Source organism: Uloborus diversus, chromosome 4, assembly GCF_026930045.1.
Source record: "Uloborus diversus isolate 005 chromosome 4, Udiv.v.3.1, whole genome shotgun sequence".
NCBI lineage: Eukaryota > Metazoa > Arthropoda > Arachnida > Araneae > Uloboridae > Uloborus > Uloborus diversus.
Genome location: NC_072734.1, coordinates 79,094,710 through 79,119,269, shown reverse-complemented (window position 1 = coordinate 79,119,269; position 24,560 = coordinate 79,094,710). Strand labels below are relative to the sequence as shown.

At 30.5% G+C, this 24,560-nt stretch overlaps 1 protein-coding gene across 1 annotated transcript in view; it reads right to left on the bottom strand.

The window, feature by feature from the left end:
• Positions 1–76: 76 nt before the first annotated feature.
• The window catches only part of LOC129221573 (electron transfer flavoprotein-ubiquinone oxidoreductase, mitochondrial-like), a 35,522-nt gene continuing 11,038 nt past the window's right edge, over positions 77–24,560 (bottom strand). The window contains exons 4-13 of the mRNA XM_054856077.1: positions 24,393–24,469; positions 24,175–24,256; positions 20,690–20,808; positions 19,164–19,241; positions 18,790–19,002; positions 15,287–15,505; positions 9,357–9,528; positions 9,062–9,244; positions 4,990–5,208; positions 77–1,801 (exon numbers count right to left, since the gene is read on the bottom strand). Coding sequence (XP_054712052.1) covers positions 1,638–1,801; positions 4,990–5,208; positions 9,062–9,244; positions 9,357–9,528; positions 15,287–15,505; positions 18,790–19,002; positions 19,164–19,241; positions 20,690–20,808; positions 24,175–24,256; positions 24,393–24,469 — 1,526 coding nt within the window. The 3' untranslated portion in view covers positions 77–1,637. The remainder of the gene's footprint in view (positions 1,802–4,989; positions 5,209–9,061; positions 9,245–9,356; positions 9,529–15,286; positions 15,506–18,789; positions 19,003–19,163; positions 19,242–20,689; positions 20,809–24,174; positions 24,257–24,392; positions 24,470–24,560) is intronic.

Here is a 24,560-nt window from a genome sequence, read left to right as displayed (position 1 = left end):
ATTTTTGTGTAAATAACGTTTTGAAAATTGTAAATAATCAATTGCATTTGGCTGTTAAAATACACAGTAATAGGTATACAATTGATTTGTTGGGATTAAAATATTTTTGCAAGACAAGCAGGGTTTTTTATTTATTTATTATTTTTTTATTTATGCTTCTGCTACACTTAAAAAAAGAAAAGACTAAACAGAACTCTGACAACATTTCTGACTTGAAACCAAGTTATTTAGAGACTTCTTACATTAAAGCTGAATTTTTTATTAACTATACACACTAAATATTTTCAATTTAAAAATAAATTTATTTCATAGACACAAAATATAAATTACACTTTAATAAATTACTATGCCATTTAAAATGATGTAACATTTGCACGGTTTTGATTATAAGAAAATACATTTACAATAAAAATTTCAACATTCATAATTATATTAAAGCATTACCTTAGAGCACTTCATATATTTATAACTATATATAAAATGTATGTCCTTAAAGATGAACACATGTATAAATTAAGTTTCCTATGAAAATATAGGTATAAATAGATTATAGATTTGTCTTGAGAATTAAAAACCATTTTTAATATTTTATTTAAAAAATAATTTGAGGTGAAATTTTTGGAAGTTATTTACCTGTTACCTACCATTGTTTTTTAGAAAAGGGGGACATTGACTTGTTTTAAAGTTGACTTGTTTATGTGTTGGGTAAATAAACTTATGTTGACTATTATCTGCTCTAAGTATTGCAAGTTTGTATGCTCTGAATTAAAAAGCATTTTTTTTCTACATAGAACAGGTTTAGTGAAAAAAAAAAAGGTTTTAAAAACTCGAAAACCTGCATTATTTGCCTAAAATCCACAAATATATGATTGTTTAGATTCAGCCTTAAAATTGTTACATTTATTACTGAAACTAACTTTATAATGACTTGTTTTTCACTGTTTCTGGCAACAATTGAAAAGCGGAAGTATGTTAACTTTATAATTACTATTTTTTTTTGTTTGTTTTTTGCTACAATTAAAAAACAGAAGTAAAAGGCAGGCATTATGACTGAGAAAGTAAGGTAAAAAATAGAATTTAGAAATTGGCTCATTTGAAACCCTGCTTAACCAAGTGGATATAGTACATCAAATTCTGTATTTTTTGCTCCAAAGATATTTTTATGATTTGAAAGTGATCTTATTACCTATAACATGCATGTAAAATGAAATCTTTTAAAAATAATTTCATTAATTGAAATTCTGATATATTCATGCCTAATAGTTACAGTAGTGTCTTTATCAGTAGTAGTTAAAATCTAAATGATTTTTTAATAATATACCATTCATTACATAAAAACCTTACATAAACGAAACAAAAAAAAATAGACATCAATTTTAAAAACAGTACTAAATCAATGTAATATATCACAAAATACATTAATTTTAACAATACCAAATTTAAAAAAAAAATGCAACTTAAAGGAGTAAAAATAAACAAAAGGGTACTTCAAATATTTTAAACATAATTTCATCGAAAAAAAAGTTACTTTAAAAACAGATCATATAAGATTGAATCTTAAATGTAACCAATTTATACATGTGTTCATGTATCTAAATAATTTTCCTCTTAATTTCTTACAAAACAAAGGGAGTATTCTACATCCCATTATATGCTGGTCCACCACCACCTTCAGGTGTTACCCAGTTGATATTCTGGCTAGGATCTTTGATATCGCAAGTTTTGCAGTGTATACAATTTTGTGCATTAATCTGAAGCCGTTGTCCTTCTCCATCTTCTGTTGGCACATACTCATAAACACCTAGTGATACAATTCAGAAATGTTAAAATTTTAATATCAACAATAACTTTGAGAACAACTTAATTTACTTAACAAAAGAGTAAAATTAAACAATTTACCAACTGATCCTTTTGACTTTCTGTGTTGAAATTTCTTTGGAATGTATCGTTGTCTACAGGGTGTTCCATTTTAACCTGCAAGACCTTCATTTTCGCAACCTTTGTCCCAGATGTATACTTCCAATTGCAAAAATGTTCAAAAAGTTAAGATATTGAAAGTCTGAAGTGAAAATAAGTCAAAAATACAAAATTTAACTTTTTATACGGGCCCGAGGTCCCCTAACTTATATTTATAGCAAAATAATCTCCATTGAAAACTATTACTGACACAAAAAGTTTGAAATTACTACAACCAATATTCACCGAGATATGAAACACAGCGTTTTGTGACTTACACCACTTTTCACTAGCCGTCAATAGCACCTTTTGGGGGAAAATGTAACAGTTGACAAGTATTTAAAATTATATGTGTGCAGAGTGTGGTTTTTCAAATAGTCCAAGGTTTTTTTTAGTACGTTTTTGCATATCACAGCATAGCATTTGTATAAATTTTTGAAAGGCAATGAAAAATATAAATACCTTGTTTTTTTACTTTGACAGCATTTCATTCTTCTGAAAGGGCAATAAGTTCCAATCTTATCTTTAAAACTTTGAATTGAAATATCTTCTTGAGTTTTGGTCGCACAAATGTCAAGTTTTTTGTGTCAGTAATAGTTTTCAATGGAGATTATTTCTTTAAATATAAGTTAGGGAACCTAGGACCTGTATAAAAAGTTAAATTTTGTATTTGTTGACTCATTTTTATTTTTTCTTCAAACTTTCACTATCTTATAAGTCTGCACCTGATTTTGAACATTTTTTCAATTGGAAGTATACACCTAGGGCTAACGGTTGTGAAAATAAAGGTCTTGCAGGTTAAAACGGAACACCCTGTATATAAATAAAATGTATGTATGTATTTATTTGCATATGTTCCTTATATAAATCCAGTTTACTTTGGATCTCAGCTAAACTTAGCCAAAAAGTACTTCTAGATTCGACCTTAAAAAGGTCGTAGGGGGTTGTTGAAAGCTATAAAAGTACCGAAACATTCAAATTTCAACTTTAGGACCCAAAAAGGGCTCTTTTTACTCCAAATAATTATCGGATGGTATCAAATTTAGTTTCGTTGGAAAGCCTGTGAAAAATACTCCCCGAGAAGGTTTTTTCCTTTTGGTTTGGAAATTCAAAAGTGTCAAAATTAGCCAAGTAGAATGTTATAAGTATTTTATGTAAAGGAAAATCAGTTTTAAATTTCGTCTTTACAAATTAAGATAATGAGTGAAAAAAATCATTGAAAAGAAATAGCTGAATAAGTATCTGTTGCCATTTTTTGCTTGATAATGAACAAATAAAAGTCTTGCTTTTGTTTTGAGGCTTTTCCTGTTTATAGAAAAATTAAAAAATTTCCCGTTTTTTTCGGCATTTATCAATTTTTTGTGCTGCTAGTAGAAGATAATAAAAGATTTTAGTTAACATTATTCTCTCAATATCACGAAGTCAAAGGGACAATGAAAAAAATTCAAGATATTGAGTTTTCAAGATAACCAGGTCATAATCATAATAAAATAATATTCAAAAAATTAGTCACAATAGTTGAAAATAAGTGGAAACATGTAAGTAATGAAAGTTGAAAAAAAAAGTCCTAATACAATAACAAAAATTTTAACTTTTAAAATGAGCCAAAAATAGAGGAGGAAAAATAAAAAAAGAACGCTCTAGTGAAGTAGCAAAATGTAGTGATTTACCACGACTAGCTTTTTAAAGACTTGGATTACCAAGTTGCAGAACGGTTTCAAACGAGTCGACATAACAAGGTTTTAATTGAAAACTCTTCAACATAAAATTTAAAAATAACACAAATACACAAAATCAAGGGGGAAAATAATTTTTTGGCCTTATCAAGGTTTTCGAGACACTGAAGCTCGAGATATCGAGAGTATACTATATTAATGGAGACTTTCACTGTTGCATTGAATCTAATCGGGATTTTTAGATTTTCCGTTAACGTTATTTCAGAACGGTTGATGGTGATGGGGATTTTGAGAGACGGATGTTGTTGTTCTAATGGGGACTTTTAGCAAATATTGAGCTCTTTCAAAAGGGAATTTTTTCCTATTCTGATGGCATGCAAAAGAGAAAGTGTTATTTTGAATTTTTTTCTCATCCCGAAAGGGGTTTATGGAACTGTTTTTTCTTTATCCAGATAGATATTTTCAGAGGGACTTTTGGTGTTATTTGAAAAAAGTAACCCTTATTCTAACAGATTTTCAAAAGCTGATGCCCTTATTCTGTTAGGGAATTTGAGGGAATGGTTTTCTTTTCCTTATGAAAATTTTTGGAGACTGTTGCTGGGCTGTCGCATACACTTGATCACACACATACTGCTTAAAACATATCACACTTGGGCTCTGCCTGCAAAACTACCCTTGTACGAAGTATGTGTCATAGAGATTTCTCACATTTTTAAAAACTGAAATTTTTTTAAAAATCTATGCAAAAAAGTATACATTTTTGAAAAGTAAATGAAAAATTTCTTATTTGTGAGTTTTTAGGAATATATGAAACAAATAGTGGGTGTCATTATCAGCACATTTTTGAACATCCCAAAATTCGTCACTCTTTGAGAATTAAATCAGGCAAAATGGTGTCAATTTCCGGAGAGCTTTGTTCTTTTTAGGTACGCCAAAAGAAATGTTGCATACTGTTAGGAAAGTTCAGAAAATAATCTAAATTTTCAAAATCAAAAGCAGAAAATCAAGGGCTAACAATCTCTGTATTTGTTCTTGCTGACTAAAACACTATTCACAAAGCTGAAAACACAAATTAACTTTTAAATCATAAGTAGTGGAGTATATTTCATTAACTAGCATAAGATGTACCACTCAACTTATAATACATGCTGCAAATTGACCCCTTCAAGTGTAGGAGAACTTTTTAATGCAACCTGTATAAAAGTTTGAGTTATTGCCATATAATGCATAGGTGAAACAATAAATACTCTAATGTTGCAAATCTTGTAGAAATATAAAATTCAAAGTAAAAAGAAAAACGTATACATTATCTATTTGAATAAAATACAAATTAAAAAGAAAAAAAATTTATTCTTACCAGCTGGACAAAACCTTTGTTCAGGCCCATCAAAAACTTTTAAATTTCTGTCAACTGGTACAGAATCATCCATTAATGTTAAGTGAGGAGGTTGGTCCTCATGATTTGTACCAGTCAATGCAACTGATGACAATAAATCAAATGTAATAACCCCATCTGGTTTTGGATATTCGATAGGTTTACATTCTGAGGCTGGTTTCAGCTTTCCATAATCAGCACCTAAAATACAATTCAGAACTATATTTGCAGTTTGAGAATTTAGGCCTAGCTCAACTTGTACACATTTAAATACATATCACCCTAGGACTACATTTTAATTGTTTAAAATTTAATTTCATGCATACTAGTTTTTATCCCTAACATCTTCAAAGACAATACTACAAAGGAAAAAAAGCCACATGAGCTTCGATGAATGTTGTTGTAAAACAGTCGATGTTCATTTTAGAACTTTTGTTCAAACTACATTAGTCACAATAATGAAAATTAGATATTTCATGTGTTTTAGTTATGTTTTTAAGTACAGTCGAGTCCCGACTTATGCGAGGGATGGGTTCCAAGACTCCTCGTGTAAGTCAAAATTTCGCATTGTGGAAAAATATATGCATACAAATTTTTTAAAGCAGACAAAAAAAACCCTTATAAAGACCCCTCAAACTGCTCTAAAGCATTCCTTAACCATACACTACAATTTCTTGCATAAAGAACTGAACTTTTGCTGTAATTAAAAAAAATAAAAGCTGTTATTCAAAGATGAACAAAATGAATGACCAATGGGAATGAAAGACGTAAAATTAAAATGAAAAACTATAATATTACAATAGATACAGTAACAATATTTAAGAGTTACAAAATGAAGATAGTGATGATTTATGCTCCATGATCAGATCGCTATTCTTATCTAATTCTACATTTTTAAATAACGTTTGTTTCGCCTTCATAACGTTTCATTTTGTGGCAACATCTCCTCTTCCTGATCTCTTTATTAATCCACAATACAAGAGCAACTTCATTTTCATAATATTTACTTTACTAGACTGCTCTGCAACCTTCAATATTGAAACTAAGTTCTGAACTTTTACGGATATCTTTTAGTTTTGACTTTAAATTGTACGTATGGTAGATTCACTCATACTTATTGTCGCACTACCGTCGAAATTTTGTAGTTGTTCATGCATATTGAGAATTTTAGCGTTTTTTATATTTTCTATCAGAAACTTTCTTTTTCTTCTCATCTTCACAAACTTTAGATGAATGCGACACTAAGGTGCCATTATATTTCAACAACTTTTATACTTAGAATGGAAAAAATTAATAAATGAAAGATGCTGAGTGATTATTTGATGCACTAGACTAGTTTGGTGTGGGAACTTTGTCTTTTAGTGATGCTGAAAGAGATGCAATAACATTCACGAAATCAATATTTAGTCGCCCAGAATGAAGTAGATACTTCCTTCCAAAAAAATTCGTGTTGTGGGCGAAAAATTTGCGTTAGCTCTAAAATTCGTTACTCGCGAAAAATTTGCGTGATAGCCATTTCGCGTAAGTCAAATCGCGTTGTAGTGGGAGTCGACTGCACTGGAATTTTTTTTCAAGCATGCTTGATTTTAAAACAGAATTAAGAAAATAAATAAATAACTACAATTTTTCTTGCATTTTATACAACAATGCACACTTAAGTTACACATCGCTTTAAAGTAATACATTTTTTGACAAAATACACTGAAAATAACTGCAGTAAATCAATTATTTCTTAAATGATCATGGTAAGCTTTTGGTTTAAAAATTTCTTTTTTTTCTTCAAAATATTTGTTCTTTCTTCTATATAGATATTGTAGATGTTTTCTGTTCTTTCAAAAATAAAATCATGTTTATTTTTTGACTATGTTTCACATCAATTTTTTGAGGCCTTTTTTATCATCAAAAAATTATTTGCAATAAAAATATTGTATCTTTAAAAACATAAAATTATTTCATGTTAGATTTGAAAAAGATGGTTTTGAGAATTACAAAAAAAGTTGAAACTCAATTTTGGACGTTATATTAGAATTAATAATTTAGTTCGGATGGTAAAATCCCATTGCTTCCAATATTGTAGTAAGGAAAAAATACTTGGGGGAACTCATATTTTTTATAGGATATTTTCTTCAACAGATTTTCACTAGGCTAAAAAAGGTCAATTTAGATTATCTAATCTGCTTAAATTTTTAAAAGGAGACATTTATTTTTTAAAAGGTGGTTTGAAACCAATTAACTTACATTACTATTATTACAATAACAAATCAAATATTTCGGGGAACGGCATCCTCCTTCCACTCCAACTACAGCACTGATTGCATCTATGCAAAAGTAGATTGCCCTTCATTCATCAGTCAATATAATGGAAAGTCGTTCTAAAGAGAGCTACAGCTATATTAATTTAATTTTCTTTCCACAGCTAGATTTCTAGATAGAATCTTACATCATGCAGGAATTTTTTATAAGTCGGGTACATTGTGTGTCGGGTACATTCTTTCAAAAAATAAACAATTGTTTTAGAAACATTTGGGAACCTTGCTATTACAAATACAGTTATAACTTCAACTTAACAAGACCTGATTTAATGGATTTCTTCAATTTAATGATACATTTCACTGCTCAGCAGGGGCGGCATTTCAGCATTTCGTTTGGGGGGTCGAGTTTTTTGAACATGAAATTTCTCAGTACGGTATATTGGTTAACAGGAAAGGATAATAAAATGGTTTTAATGTTAAGAACAATAAAGCAATATTGAAGTTGAGACACAAATGTTATCTACTATAAAATGACTGACCTGATTGAAATAATCAAAAAACAATGGAAGCAATTCACAAAACAATTCTCCTTCCCTCAAATTTCACTTACTATAAGTAAGTGTAATATTTTTTTTTTTTTCGCTTTCTATAACCGATCTACTTAATATTGAAGAGACCAATGATAAATATATCTCATCAAATCCTGTCTCAATTTCTTGAGAAGCTGAATTGATCATTTTATTTAAAATAGTGATTTAATATTTTGACTAAAACTTCATGTGGTTTTGTCACCTCTTCTACATTGGCATACAGTAAAAACTGTTATGGAAAGTTCTGTCACAAAGTTTTACTTTGTTCAAGGGCTCAAGCATGCATTAGTGTGAAAATTACTAAGAGTTTCAAATGTCAATCCAAGAATTAAGGTTAGCGGATTGAAATTTTTGTGATAGAGTGTAGCATTGTTCAAAAAACGCTCCGCAGTATAAATAAAGTAAACGATAATTCAAACAAAGTCACACATATTAAAATGACATCAGATTTTCTATCATTGAAAAGGTCGCTTTCCAGTAATTCTTCTATGGAGCTTTTATAGATTTAACTTTTGAATACCATCGTGTGTCACTTAGAGATTGTCAAGAAAAGAGCCTCAAGATATATTTGTTGATATGAAAATATTTTTCGATGTGCCATGTTTTTCAAAAACAGGATATTTTCACAAAGAGTTTCTAAGAAAGCATATAATGCATCGAGTTGCTAAAATATGTTTTTAGTACAAGAAATCAATGAACACTTATTAGCTAAACATTAAGTTATAATATGAGCATAAAAGTTTATGTAAAATGACAGGGAGTTTACGCGTAAAAATTGCGCAGCCTAAACACTGTACGGGCATCTCACAGAAGATGCACCAGCATAACATAGAATACACAATTTTGAAATATTTAACCCATATGAAGAGATTACTTCTTTAGTTAATGCAAACAATTATTCTCCATCTGTTTTTTCTGTTCTTAAAATGCAAGCAAATAATTTTCTAAGCTATCTAAATTGAATTTAGCCATTTTTTTTATTATTCTTAATGAAAAATTTGGGGGTGCAACCACCCCCTCTCGCTCCCCCTATTTGCCGCCCCTGCTGCTCAGGATTTAACTGCATTGAATGTCTGTGCTCCTTGTTTTAACAATAACTTTTTCCAGTCTCTTGAAAACCGTTAAATTGGGTTATACTGTATACATTAACTTTTAATGAAGAGATTTTTCTTCTTAAGCTTATTGATAACAACTCGGAAACAACTTCCTCACCATGATGAGATAATGTCCATGGCTCTTTTCCTCTTCCCAAGTAATAAAACATTCCTGTATACAACATTGTCCCATAGATGCCCAAAGGACTGTGAAAGGATGGGCGAATGTTGCGAACGGATTTCAGTTCTTTCCAAACGTCACTCTCTTTCAGCTTTCTCTCATATTCAACAGGCTCAGGACCTTACAAAACAACAAAACAGAAAAGCTGAAAATTACACTAAAGACGATAACTAACAAGAGCATCTTGCTAGCAAACATATTTTATGATTATGACACTGAATGAAATACATACTCATAGTCTGAGATTCAGAAGGTGTATCAGAAGTGACAGTATCGAATACAGCTTCAGCTGCTATCATAGCACTTTTCATGGCGTTGTGGGTTCCTTTAATTTTAGGCACATTCATAAAACCTGGGCTACAACCAATCATGCATCCTCCAGGAAATGTTAATTTGGGAATGCTCTAAATAAATTTTGAAGCAACATAAGCATTTTGAGTTCAGAAATAGCTGTAATGTAATTATTTTGAATCATTTATAAATTAAACTCACACACACATGATTTCAATTAAAAGAATTTTTACTTGGTATTAATTATCAGGTAACATTTTTCCAATGACTGAGTTAAATATTTAAGTCAGAGTGTAGAAAAAAAAAAACATCAACAGTGATGTATCTATATCTTCGAAAAAAACTAGTTTTGAAATTCTTCAGAACAATAGCTCTCAACATTTTTTTTACTAGCAAATCTCTTTTAAAATTTGAAAATGTACAGTAGCAAGTAGAAAAAGTAAGAAAACTTAAAATTTAATAGTACATAACAAGAAGTGAAACATGTTGCTGTAAAATTTACATTGGATCAAGTTTAAAAACAGAAATATATGACAACATAGTTTTGGACTCGTTTTTGCATTTCTTTTTTTCTTTTAAATTTTGAATTAATTTTAGTGGAACCCCAATAGCTTCAACAAACCAAGTTCCATTTAAATCAACAGGTCTCAGATTATGGTCTCAGATCAGTTACTCAAACTATTTTCTTAGAATATATTTTTTACTTTATCTGCTATTATTTTTCATGGTTAGCTGATACTGGTTGAAAAAAGAAATGAAAGTATCTACCCGGACAATAATTTCTGGTGACTGCTTGGCACAAACTGCCCTTCCAGATGATTGAATAAGCTGAGGAGTATACTAAAAAACTTAGTACAAGAAATAAAAAAGTCTTTCTTAGTGAATATTTTGTTCTTGTCCCTCCAGCGCACAGGAGGGGGAAAAAATCCAGTTTATTTCAATTCTAAATTTATCCCCGGTGGTCTGGTTGCGGCTGGGTAATTCGAAAAACAGAATTTATTATAAATTTTTTCTAGCCACATGCCTTTATTTTATTCACTAATGCAATACTTCTTTACATTTAGTGCATGCAGACGTTTAGTGTGACGTAACTCGGGACCTGATATAAACTGAATTGAGTGCCAAAAGCGGCTCTCGATTTTGACTCGCTTGCTCGTGCGAGATGGCAGTTCATGGTTGTGTTCCTCGTGGAATGGAAAAGAAGCCACCTGTCTGAACCATGTTGCGATATTGGTGGAAAGTCACTATAGAAGAATTTGAAGATGATTTCCTGGACCCTAGGTGCTAAAAAGGAAGTTTTACAAACCAAAGGAAATGGAAGTTGTGTAACTGGAGTCTAGACATTCAATTAAGTGGCGACATGAATGCCGTCAACAAAAGTTTTTAAGTATTTGTTTTGTTTCTATTTTCTATTCAAGAATGCAATTTGTATATCCGTATTTTACTTAACTCTCAAAAATCAAATTAAATTATAGTAGATTTATTCCCCATTAACTATTTTGCTAACAGTATTTTTAAGAAAAAAAAAAATTTCTTCATCTCAATCACATCACATCTCAAAGTAGTTTTTTTTTAAACTGAACTATTTAAGTTACATGTTTTACTGGAGTTACTAAATATATTCAGCTAATCAATCAGTGCAACTCAATTATCTTAAATTGAAGCACAGAGACAACACAATATCTTTGATTTTGCAAACCAAAACTGGAAAAAGTGCAGCATGACTGAAAATTTTTAAATTTTTGGTCTGTAACTTAATTAATTGAAGTTTTTGGTTTACCACCCACTTAAGCTTATATTATTGCTACAAATGTTAACTAAAATTTGAAATCAAATATTTTTTTATTTTAATAAGCTCATATGTAAAAACATAATGCATGTTAATGTAACAGTTAACAAAATGTTCCGGGGTGTATTGCAGCAAGTTGAATTCCAATTGCACAAGCAATATTCCTCACTAATAATTCGCTTCTTTAGTGGTGTGTGTGTTATTTCACATAAAATCATACATGCAACATTACTTTCATTTAAATTACAATGATCACATAATATGAATGTGATTATGTGATACAGATTATGCATGTATGTATAGATGAAATAGTATGTATATGAATTATATTGAATGTTTTTTAATAACTGAAGCATAAACTAAGCCTTAAAAACAGCATAATCTATATTTAAATAAAACAAAGAATATGTGTGTATATGTATTTGTATGTTTATGGGGCATTTCACAGGATTTGGCTGTTACAAACTCAACACTTCATAAGGATGTTATAGCTTCCTACTCATAATTAGTGCAAATAGTAAAGTTAAACTTTTTGTAAATGATTAGTCCTATGTGTACTTATGTCATAGCATTGAAAAAAAATTTAGATTTATGTTGAATTTCTAAAGATATAGGAAGATTATAGCATGTGAAGGACTTTACACTCAAAAGACATGGAAACTTTTGCTTAAACTATCTTCAAATTTTCTGTGAAAGTAATAACTATTTTTACCTAATAAAGTTTTTCTACTCTATGTCTCAGTTTAGCTATAATACATTTAGGCACCAAAATAATTTTTAAAAAGGCAAAATATATTTTGTACGTAATTATTTACTAAAGAACTGCATGTTTATGAACATGTTACGGACTCTACATATTTGTCATGTTTGAGTATTGTTTGAACTATTGTTTATAGAGTCTAAACAACAACAATACTACCTCATTGTTCAATACTTCCAATGATAGAATCTAGTGTTATGGCTATTTCTTCATCATATATGTGAGGGGTGCCCACTGGGGAGTGGGAGGGGTCATGCCTCAGACTGCCATTGAAGTTTTTTAAGGGGGTGTTTTGAGGTGTATTTTTCTCATTTTTAGGGGGAAGTTTTTGACATTGCAGGGGGGGATTTAGGGGAGGTGTACCCAAGCTCTTGGGGGGGGGGGTACCAGATTGAAGGTGGCCTCCTATTTGAACAGACCAAGTGATATGTTGATTTCTTCAGTCTTGAATTTGTTATTAGAAATGATAAGTTTTAATTCAAATTTTACAAGCAATTTAACTTTTATAGTAGAAACTTGGTTATCTGAAGTGATCAATATTGGACCATCATCAGTAAATCAAAATTTCTGGATGAATTTTAAGGGGTGCGGGACATGTTAGGGAGAAGATGTTTTTAAGCCAAAACTTTTTAAATTTCATTTTTAAAGATCAGTTAAATTGTATGTTAATTCAAGTAAAAAGGGCAACATTTTTTGCTTCAGGAATTACATATAATTTTAAGCAACAAAATTTTGTCCATTTCTGGTTTAAATAATTGCATGCAATTAATTAAATGTATGATTGGTCATGTATGGCACAAAAGGTCTGTTTTTTCGTCTATGTCCCTAAAGCATTAATGTACTATAGGCCATCTGACATGCCTTACTTTGTTCTATAATTTTATCGTGAAAGTATTTTTTCTTTTTTTTTTTAATACAATATAACACTGAAAATATACTGAAATTCGGGACCACCAGATCAGTCAACATCCCATAAGATAATAGAGGAAATTGGGGCTCGTTAGATCGGCCTTGATGATTTTAATTTTTTTTTTAAATTTACGACTAACAAAAAGTAACATCTATAGTTCTACAATTCCTATAATGAAATCATATGGTACAGTTATTTTGAAAAAATTTCATAAACTATTATTTTGGCAGTGTTATTTTTGATTGATTAACTTTCATAACTAAGCAACTTCATTTTTTTAAATGGTTTTCATGAAGAATGAAGCAATAAATTGAATTCCTCGCCTAAAATAATTTTAGTTCTTAAGTATTAGCAGTTTATTTTTTTGTTGTGAAGAAAAATAATCAGCACAAACCAATAACCAAGCACCTGGGGTATGTTGGTTCACTTTTAGAAAACCCACAAAAACTTTTAGAACAATTTAAAAAGCAATTCTCTAGTATTAGCAATTGTGAAGTTGCTGAAAACACAAATTGTACCGATTCTTGAAAAAATGTAATAGTAGATAATGGTCAATTTTAATTATATTGATCTTTAAACTTTGGTTTTTGATTCTAATCACAAAACAACATTTGTTTGGTACAAATGTTGGATAATATTTATCATTAAAATTGTAACAGAAGTTGTTTTTGTGATGTGGGGTCCCCGGGACTGTGGCAGGTTGGTTCACATCACGAAGTTCTGTTAAAATATTGATGTGAAAAAAGTTAATGAATTGAAAATTTTCAGGGATGATGAGAAATATTTAATGTAACTTATGGTAGAAAATAAAACTACTAATTAAATTTTATGTTGAGATAAAAAAAAAAAAGAAAAGGAGAGAGCCCCCCCAGGCGAATGTGCCCCTACTCCACTATACACTTACCTTGTGCAGTCAAAATTCTTCTGAAAGTCAAAGTTTTTTTTTAAGTATAAGTTGTAATTCCATTTAAAGGGCTATTTGTGTTCTTTTTTTTTTGTGTGTGTGTGCAGGCTGTTCATGCATTTTGGTAAAGAAAGAGCTGTATTGAAACAGTTGCCAAATGTAGAACTGTAACGTTTTGTCTGTAACCAAATTTAGAAAATTAATAAAAAATACCGAATTTAAATAATCATGCAAACTTATTTTAGGATATTGTAACACCATAGGTGACATTAGAAATTATTCAATTTAGTGGTTAGATAAAAATTTTAACAAAACTTTTCTTCTAATTATTGTTATGGACTCTACAATCACCATTTTCACAACTTATAATTTTTTAACGAATGCAATTTTTGGTTAAAATTATTATATGTATTAGAGATAATCCTTTGCTTCATTTGTCTCATGCACCAGTTTTGGCTTAAAATTCAGTTCAAGTCACTATTGAAGAAAAATTCAATGTAGAGTCCGTAACTATAAAAATTGTATTTTTGATGTTTTGATTGCGATTACATGGATAATATTAAGTAAATAAAGAAAAAAATATGATGTTCATGTCCTTTGGAATGTGCTTTTTCAATATATATATAAAAATTTTAACCTTTTAACAAGTTTCGTTACGGTCACCCCTATGCCACAAATACCGTGAAATGCCCCTTTTATGTTCCTTATACAAATCTGATTTCATCAGGAGTTTTCATCGGATCTGGAACAAATTTAGCAGGGAGGTACTTGGGCACCCAAGAAGGAATGTAGGAAGGTTTTCGAACGCCAAAATAGAACCAAACAGCTCAAATTTTAATTTTAGGGCCCGAAAATGGCATCAAATGGCTCTTTATACCCGAAATAATTACACGACCAGTTTAATTTTGGCACCATTCAAAAGTCCGCGAAAAATACCCATAGAGTTCATTTGATTCCTTCGAATTAAAAAAAAAAGACTGTAAAGTCACCGGGAAAAATTCAAAAGCAGTGTTAAGCCTAATAAAACTCTATTTTCATATCCGAAATTTATTGTTTGCACGATCTCATTTTAAATTAGCATGAATAAAACCAATCAGAAGGTTGCTACTTTTTTCTCGACAAAGACTAAATAAAATTTTATGTTTCAATGTCAAAGTTTCTCATTTTGGTTATTATTTGGCGATTTATCTTTTTTCTTTCTCTCTCTTTTTTTCTTTTCAGGATTTTAGTCTTATTTATGGAGTGATACGTTTACTTTATTCGAGAATATTTGATTTGACGTTTTCTTTATTTGAGAATGATTATTTTGATAGAAAATTTTAGATTTTTTTTCTTTTCTAATTGAAGCCTGATTGTGCACATGTGTCACTTGACACAACTTTTATTTTCGAGGTAGACCTTGCAAAGCCGGGAATGCTGCTAGTGTTTAAATAAAAAGGAGGGAAAATATGACTCATTTTTAACACATGTGTGAAATATTAATGTGCAAAAAGAAAAAATAGACCTACCTGAAAGCCTCCTTCATTTAGTGCCCTAGCTCCATAAGCCACACGTGTTCCACCTTCAAAAACAGGTTTGACGGAGGGATGCAATTTGAACCTCTGAAATTCTCGGAAAGTATTTAGGTAAGGATTTTCATAATCCAATCCTATAACAAAACCAACCACCACAAGGGGAGAACCTTCATCCAAATGATATAAGAATGATCCACCATAAGTTTTCCTATCCTAAAAAAGGAAAAAAAAAACATATTTAGTATAGTACACATGCAGATATTAGTAAATACAGGACATTTTGCTTAAAATGAAATGTGTAAGACACAAATTATCTAAAGAGAGGCATTTTAAAGTTTAATGAATTGTGAAGGTGTACTGTAACTGTACTTTCAAGAAAAAGTCAGTTTTAAATATCTCACAAGTACATCTTAACTATATATTAAACTAATTATGGATTTAAACCAAAGTTTCTACGGTTCTTGAAAAATTCTTGAATTTCATTTTCCAAGGGTCCTTAAATGTAATTCACTTTTCAAGCATTCTATTGGCATAACATGCTTGCGTTTACTAAAGTATACTGCACGAGAAGAGTTTCCACAGAACTTTATGAATAAAATTGGCACCTTTGACTAATACTTTGAAAAATATTTAGCAGTGAAAGATTAAATATTTTTAGAAGGAGAAACAACAGGATTATAAAACTTTTCCAGTTTACAGAGCTATTTCTTATCCCTATCAATCTTTGTACAGATAATTGAATAATCCTGATTCCCCCCTACTCAGGTGTAATCCTATTTTCAGGTTTGAACAAAAGGCAATCATCTGCTTCTTGCAATATATTGGACATGAAAAATGATGAACAAATACCTAGAAAGTGCTATTTTTAATCATATATGGTTTCAAAATGAGAATTACTTCTGGTGGTCTATGTGGTTTACTTCTAACAAGGACTAAACGAAGAATAACATAAAAGATGAAACATGAAATGAATACAGTACATACTTGCTTACAAATCACTTCCCTTACTTAGAAAAAGTAAAGCCAGAGAAATATTTTCGTTAAATTTTTAATTTAATATACCGAAAAATTCCTTCTACTAAAATTAGTAATGTCCCATTAGCTTATGAATTATGAGTTTTAGAACTGTTTGAAAAAATTATGGATTCATATTGAAAGATAAAAATGACTATACAAAAAGTTCTTATAATTTCAAAAATATAATAATTTTCTCAGTTTTCTAATTTTAAATGCTTATTTTTTCTCAGGTTGCTGAGAAAAATTTCATATTGGAAATCTTCATGACTTGTACTCAAACTTTGGGTATAACTTCTTCGTGACAGACTCAATTCTTTACTTTTGAGGGAATTAGATGAGCTGTGCTAACAAAGAAGATGTAAGCTAACTTCACTACCTGAATAAGTTTTTATTCAGATTCCTTTGCATAATTCACTTTGTAGTATATTAAAATATGTTGGATACTTGGTAGTATGGTAGATCAATCAGAAAACAATAGGAAGCTACATCACACTGTAAAAGTACTTCTTGAACTAGTTTCAAGATGGAGCATGTTAAGTGAATCAAATGTGACTTTGCATGATTAACATGGAAATTTATTATTACAATTAACTCCTGATTATAAGCGGTCGGATTACATACAGTTCGGATTCTCCGCGGATCTTTTCACATTAAAAAAAAAATTATTGTTACAATTATTTTTTTAAAATACCCTTCTCTCCCCTTTACAAGTTTTGGTGCAATCTAACTTATTCCAGGAAACTAAGCCCTAGAACTTTTTTTATTACAGGAAAACGATCGGTAACATTCTGCTTGGGATTAACGTCATACCGGATAACTTGTCTCTGATTGCAAAATTTCTATACATCGATAGGGGGGTTGAGGGAGAAGTCACAACGTCAATCCAAAGTGAAGCGCTACCAATTTTCATCTGAAACAGGGGTCTTAATCAGTAGCTTATGACTGTGTTACTGTTTGCTCATACGTACATTTTTTACATTCAATGTTATCAATTTTAGCTTTAATTTAAATATATGAGCGAGTATTATTTATATTTTTTAGTTATTGTATATGCTAATATAAATTTTACCTATTATTCAGATTATCCGCGGTTTTCGCCTAACCAGGGATATCGTGATACCCTACACCGCAGATAATCAGGAGTTTACTGTAGTTAAAAAAAGAGCGATTGTTGATTCTTTAATTAAAAAATTTGACTCTAAAAGAATTGTAAAGAAAAATCCTATTACATAACAAAAATGCCTAAAATAAGGTAAACACACCAGTAGTGGCCACTTCAAAGTTTCTATATTTGAAAAAATAGGATTTCAGGTTTCCCAATGGTTGCAAATGTGCAAGATGTGTGCACGTTTGATGCATTTTTGAATCCATTGGAAGACTTGGAATCCTATTTTTTTAAATATAAACCTTCAAGTGGCCACTACTCTGGTGTGTTTACCTTATACCATATTTAAAATACAGTATACTCTTAATATCTCAAACTTCAATATCTCGCAAAACTTGATGTGACAAAAAATTATTTTCCCCCTGGATTTTGTGCATTTATCTAATGTTATTTTTCATTCTTATGTCGAAGGGTTTTTAATCAAAACCTTGTTATGTCAAATATTTTTCAAAGTCAAATATAATTTTTCCGGAAAAACCAGTTTATTGTCTCGAAGAAACACAAGGAATGTTTCCAAAAATGTCTCACATCCTTCATTTTTTCTCTCAGGGGTTAAGAATGATTCAGAGAGGCTTATATACTGTCACTTTTATTCTAAAGCCAGAGATCTCATAAAATTTAAGTTCTGAGAAGGCCAAAAAATCTACCTAAAACTTTTCGCCTCCTTCTCACGCCATTTTGTTGGACCTTTTGACCCTATTTCCATCTCCATTAAAAGAGGAGATGAACGGAAAACTCCTTTAGAGACAAAGGGAATGGTGCAATCTTTTGTCCAACTTCTTTTGTTACAGGGCACTCGAAACTCATTTGAAACCATTCTGCAACTTAGATAATCTAAACCTTTGATAAGTTTAGTCGTAGTAAATCACTACATTTTGCTACTTCACTAGAACATTCTTTTTTTTCCTATTATTTTCGAACTCATTTTAAAAATTAAAATTTCTGTTATTGTATTGAAACTTTTTTTCAAGTTTCATTATGTGTTTCCACTTATTGGTAACTGTCGTGACTAATTTTTAGAATATTTTATTATGATTATGACCTTGATAGCTTGAAATTTTTTTTACCGTCCCTCCGACTTCGTGATACCGAGAGTATATTGTATTTACAAAATAAAATGGCTAATTCAACTACGTTCCTAATTTCAGATGATATTAACTACTGAAGTACATTTCTTTGAGAAAAGAAGATTTGTTGATGGTAAAATAATAAGCAAACATTTATAAAAACATTTGATAAAAAAACTTAGATTATGCAGTCTACAGTTTTTAACATGCATAAATACCTTCCCATAAGCAAGTTAAGCAAGACTTACCAATGGCCAACCAACAGTATGTTCCACAGTGCCTGGCTTGTGTTTAGCTGGATCAATTTCCCAAACTTCTTTTAACCCAATGGCATAAGTTTGAGGTTCACAGTTTACTCTCAAGTTAAATTGTTTGTAAAGTTGTTTAGCTAAATGTCCATGGCATCCCTCAGCAAATATTGTGCATTTGGCATGAAGTTCCATTCCTCTTTCAAAAGATTCCTTAAAGAAAATACTTATTTAAAAATTGAACATATTTATATTATAATGGATCATTTTATGATTGATTTAAAAAAATCAATAATAAGCAAAGCTGATAACAAAGAAGGTTTTCTCCCTGAAAAGTATCAATTGGATTTCAAAAAATAAATGATATGTTTTACCTTTGGTGACCCATCTTTATTGATGCCTACATCATTTGTTGCAATTCCTTTAACGCTCCCATCTTCATGAAAGAGGACCTATAACATTAATTTTAAAAATAAAATACAGAAGTGAATTCATGTTTTATTTTATCTACCCAAGAAACCAAACCAATAGTATAATGATATAAATCAGTTATGTTCATTTGAGAGAGAATAGTCTAGCACATTTTTTGGCTCAAAACATTTTGGTACCACCTCATCACCTGCCTGGATATTTATTTTAAAGTTTCAGCAAAAATAAAGGGATAAAAAAAGTGGAAAGAGATGCCACAAAATCATGTCAAAACATATTTAAAATAGTTCATACTTTACTATGTTTAGCTTTTTTTTTTTTTTTTTTTTTTGTAATCTTTTCACATTTTTGTATAAGTAGGTTTTTCCTAACAAAAATGATATGTATTTACTATAAACAAATGTAAAGAAAGTAAATAAATTTTACTTTAATGTTTAAAATCAAAATCTGATGAATCTCCAGAATCTTAGATACAAATAATACTGTTTGTTTTTTTTTTCTGCATTTTTACAACTACAAAGTACATATAAGAACTATGTTGAGTAAATAGAAAAATATATAACAATTAGATTGTTCTTTGCATATTATTGAGAGAAAACTACAATTAGTTGTAGTTGAGATATTACTTTCTTTTGAATTATAATGTGCTGCTGTCCAATGCAAACATTAGAAAAGTGTGTTAATGATTGCACCTTTAGTTACTGCAGCTTGAATGTTTTCATGAACAATTAAAATGTATATTTCAAGCGTGCATATTAAAAAGGGTACGTTTTAAATAAATGTAATAGATCTGTTTCTGGGATATTAGATTTGGTTTTACAATTCTCAAAAAAAATTCCTTATAACTATTACATAGTTTACAAAAAATGCAGCTAGGGTAATGGCGCCAGTAACAGATTTAAATAAAGATAATTTTAGGCAAGTAAAACTGATGTTGCTGTGGCCCATGAATACAGTGCAACCATCTAGTGTTATCAGAGTGAATTTTATGAGCCAGTTGGTATGTAAAAGGTTGTGGTGGAAGGTTATGAACAGCCGCCACGAGGTCAACTAGGGTTTCATGTTCATTTAAATTTAATAAGGCTTTAGTTTGAAAAATAAAGAACTTTTGCACATTTTGAAGAGAAAAGGGGAATTTTACTCATCCTTCCCTCATCCTATCTGTTACTGGATATCATTAGATTTTTTGGTGTTTGTTATTGGGAGTTGGACTTTTTTTCAAAATTGAGCAAATAAAAATAGAATTAACTAATTCAGAGGATCCAGAAGCATCCAAACGTTAGATAAGATGTAGTTGCATGAGAGATAAAGAATTTAAAATGTCTAAATACATTAAAATGCTCAGAAAATTGAGTTAACCTGAGACCGATGTCTTACGCATGTTTGTTACTGGTGCTGTAACCCTGTATGTTTAAAATGTTTCTTTTTCGAATAATTTTAATAACAGTAAAAATAAAAAAAGTAAGAACACCTCACTAGCAGCATAACCAGGATAAAGTTCAACACCAAGTTCTTCTGCTTGCTGACCTAACCACCTGACGACATTTCCTAATCTCACAATGTAGTTTCCATGGTTATACATAGGTAAACCTTGAAAAATAAAACAATTAAAATGACACTTAGATTACAAATATGTTAAACAAATGTGCTGAAAACTTAATGCAAAAAAATTATACATGTATGTGTGTGAGTGCATGCAAGAGTATATGTTATACTAATTATCAAAGATTTAATTCTTATAATTTTACTAAAATTTTAAGGCTATTCAATCATAAAGCATCAGTCCGAGATACCATCTAACAAGGTCATTGAGAAACATTTCAGTTTGGAAGCCCATACTTGATGCATTTTTCTCATAAAATCCTTCCCTGTTTGTCTTTTTTTGCAAAAAAAAAAAAAAAAAAGAAAAAAACAATTGCCCCATTGAAATTATCTTCTGATCAAACCAAGGGTGCCTATATGCAAAATTGTAAGGGGAGGGGGGGGGAGGCTCAGATATTTTCCCCATGGTAACTGATTTCAGTGCAGATTAGAGTTATTAAAATTTGACATTTTAAATAAATTGTTCATTAATGGCTGAAGAATTGTTTTTACATTTTTTGCAAAGAAAAAAGTACTAAAAGCAAGGAAGTTCTAAATTTTAAGGGGGGCTTGAGCCCCCCTTGCCCCCCTATATGGGCATCCTTGGATCAAACCTCTCTTTGCATGCATGGGGGTAACTTCCAAAAATTTCTCATATGAGACAGTGAGAAGCAAAGGGGTGTAAGTGGACAGTTTCAAGTTTTGAGTAAAATACGTTTCAAGATTACATCCTAGGTAGGCTTCCATTGATTTTTTGTTAAAATCATGCTGTATAGCATCAACTACCAGGGCTACTAGTACCATCTCTTGCCCCAAGACAGAGGAGAGGTTCACCTACCATATGTACTGGTTATCTCCAAATTTTTAATTTTGCCACTTGCATCCTTTTGCTTCTCACTGCCTCATATGTTCTTTCTGTTGTAGAAGGATAATAATAGCAGAGTTCCTTGCTAACTTTCCTTTTTCTTTACTTCGCAAAATGATTCCTTTCTCTCTTCAGTACTTTCAGCACAAGAAGACTTGGAATTTTCATTTTGGCATCAAATGCACAACTGTACCATCACTACCATGCATGAGTCGATTTTGACAAGTTTTGTCATGTGTGTGTAAGTATTTTGCAGATTTTAAAAATGGCTAGATGTAGAAGGTTGATGTTTAGCATGTAGGACCTGTACAACATCCAACTGTGGACTTGCCTCTTAAGTTGCAACTGGGTGTTCCAAAAAATGATCTCAATACATTTTTTTTTTGTGTGTGAAATATCAAGGATGATTTCAAGTTGATTTTCATATCAATACATGTTCTCAAAGGAATTGTTCAATCTATCCCTTTAACTTTGAGCTATTTAGCGAGTATTAGTGACAAGTAAGTCCTATTTGCTGGAACTGATGTGATATACCCCACCCTTGGCGACTTTTTCTTGTTGGCGCCAAGAAAGCGTTGCCAAGAAAACGATGTATAACGACATATGTCATACATCGTTCTTAGCAATGCTTTTTTAGCGCCAACAGGAAAAAATCAGATAAAAAATATGATCAAAGCACTTCAGAACACAATGTAATAAAAACAACATAAAACCACAACAAAAAACACCACGAATATACGCTTCAAAAATACCAGAAACTAGAAAGTTTTTGTACACAAAGAACAATGACAAAAAGTATTTAAAATGCTTAAATTGACAAATTACTATAACAGCTCACCAATGAAATATGTACCAATAGAAATAAAAGCTATTTTCCATCTTGCATCTCATCGAACAAAAACTTTTCTCATACTCAGCTAAAAAAGAGCAAAGCAATTCAAACTGCGATGTTTAAAGCAGAAAACACCCCCAAAATCAATAACTATTTCAGTCCAAAAAAGTGCTAAGTTACTCAAATTTCGATGTATGAAAAATAGAAATGTTTTAACAAAACATCCTAAACATAAACAGTACAAAAATACCATACATTTATTTGCTATCCAGACATGCTTTCAAAATACCTATTATATTTTACATAAAATAACATCTTCATATTTTTATAAAATGCTGGAGTCAACTTATTTTCAGAAATTCAGTACCTAAAGGAAGCACGTTAATAGAATGTCTAAATAATTGGTGGCATCGATAAGAATTAACTTTTAGAACAAAATAACCGTACTATTTTTAAAAAAATAATTTACAAACAGTAAAAATAAAGTTAAAAACTACAAGAACCTCTCAAGGATTTGTATAAACAAAGAATTTCGGAAGTGAGAGGTTTTTTTTTTAAATTCTAAAATGAAGAACTTACCTTTTTATGGTATAAATCCTCACACTCAGTCTAAAACAATACATCATATGACAATGGCACATTACAGATACACACCACGTTGGAGTTAACTTTTAATTAATGTTCAAGTTTGAAGAAACTGGGATTTTCTAATGTTTTTACTTCAAAACACAACTACTGATTTTAAACTAACACAAAATAAGCTTTCCTGTAAGGTATATTGCACGAAACAACACGTATCTCTCCTGCGTGAAACCAAGTAAACAAGTTTGAACAGATCTAACTAGCTTGTCTTTGGGTTACCAAACACAGGTTAATTTCGCCAGGGATGCCATGCTTAAAAAATTATCGCATCATTGGCAAGAAAAATATTAAAATTTTCTCCAAAAAATCTGATGTCGCCAAATGGGGGGGGGGGGTATATCACATCTGTACCATTTGCTTTCTATTACTTTTTGCAGCATCCACATTAATATATTTTACTTCCAAGTTTGTTTGATGCAGGCCACGGTCAATATCAAAGGGTTGCAGAGCTATTCATTAGAGTACCTCCTACCCCCCCCTCAACCCCCCCACACATATTTTTTATTCCACTAATCAGTTAATGTTTGAATCAGAATATAACAGCACATTAACGGCCGACATGTAAGGTTCGTCTACCTAGCATTTTCTTTTTAAATGCTTATAATTATTAAGTTAGACTACATACTATATGGATTATTTGTTTTTTTTCTTCATGTGTTAACTTTTTACTTATTTCAAAGCTTTGCATCATTTTACATAATTGTGATGTATGATTAAGATCTGAATTACAATTTAATGATTGCTAAGTTGCATAAAAAGAAATATGTTTTAGAAACATGAACATTTAAAGAACATGTGAGTAATTATTTACATTAAATTATTTTCAAGTTTTTGCCGGCACTTTCATGATTTCTCCATGTAAGTTAAAATGCTACATAATTTTTTAAAGAAAGGTAATGCTTTTGCCTTGCAATGAGTGCAACGACTACGAATTGTTTCAACATACTCCTTAGTTTAACCCTGAGGAACAACAGTATATAAAAATTATTGCCATTATATTTTGTTACCAAATAAAATTTTAAAAACAAAAACTAACCTTTAAAAATTGGTATTGGTATCCTGCCTTTTTCAGTTAGAAATGCAAACTTGTCTGTTTTTACAGCTGTTTTGATTGGTGCCTGCACATTATGAAACCAAAAATAACATGAAGGAATTACGATAAAATACTATGAATAAATTAAGGCAAAAAAAAAAAAAAGTTTGCATGAGACTACTTTAAGTATATCCAGATAAAGAAAATCACCTTAAACATACCCCTTTGTCCTTCCAATCTGGAATAAGCTTATCAAGTGCATCTGTTTCAATACAAGCTCCAGATAATATGTGACCACCTATAATAATACATGTATATATTCAAAAAAGTAAGAAAATACATGAAAGTTTTTTCTAAATAGAAACATAGAAAATAGATATCTGTACCTC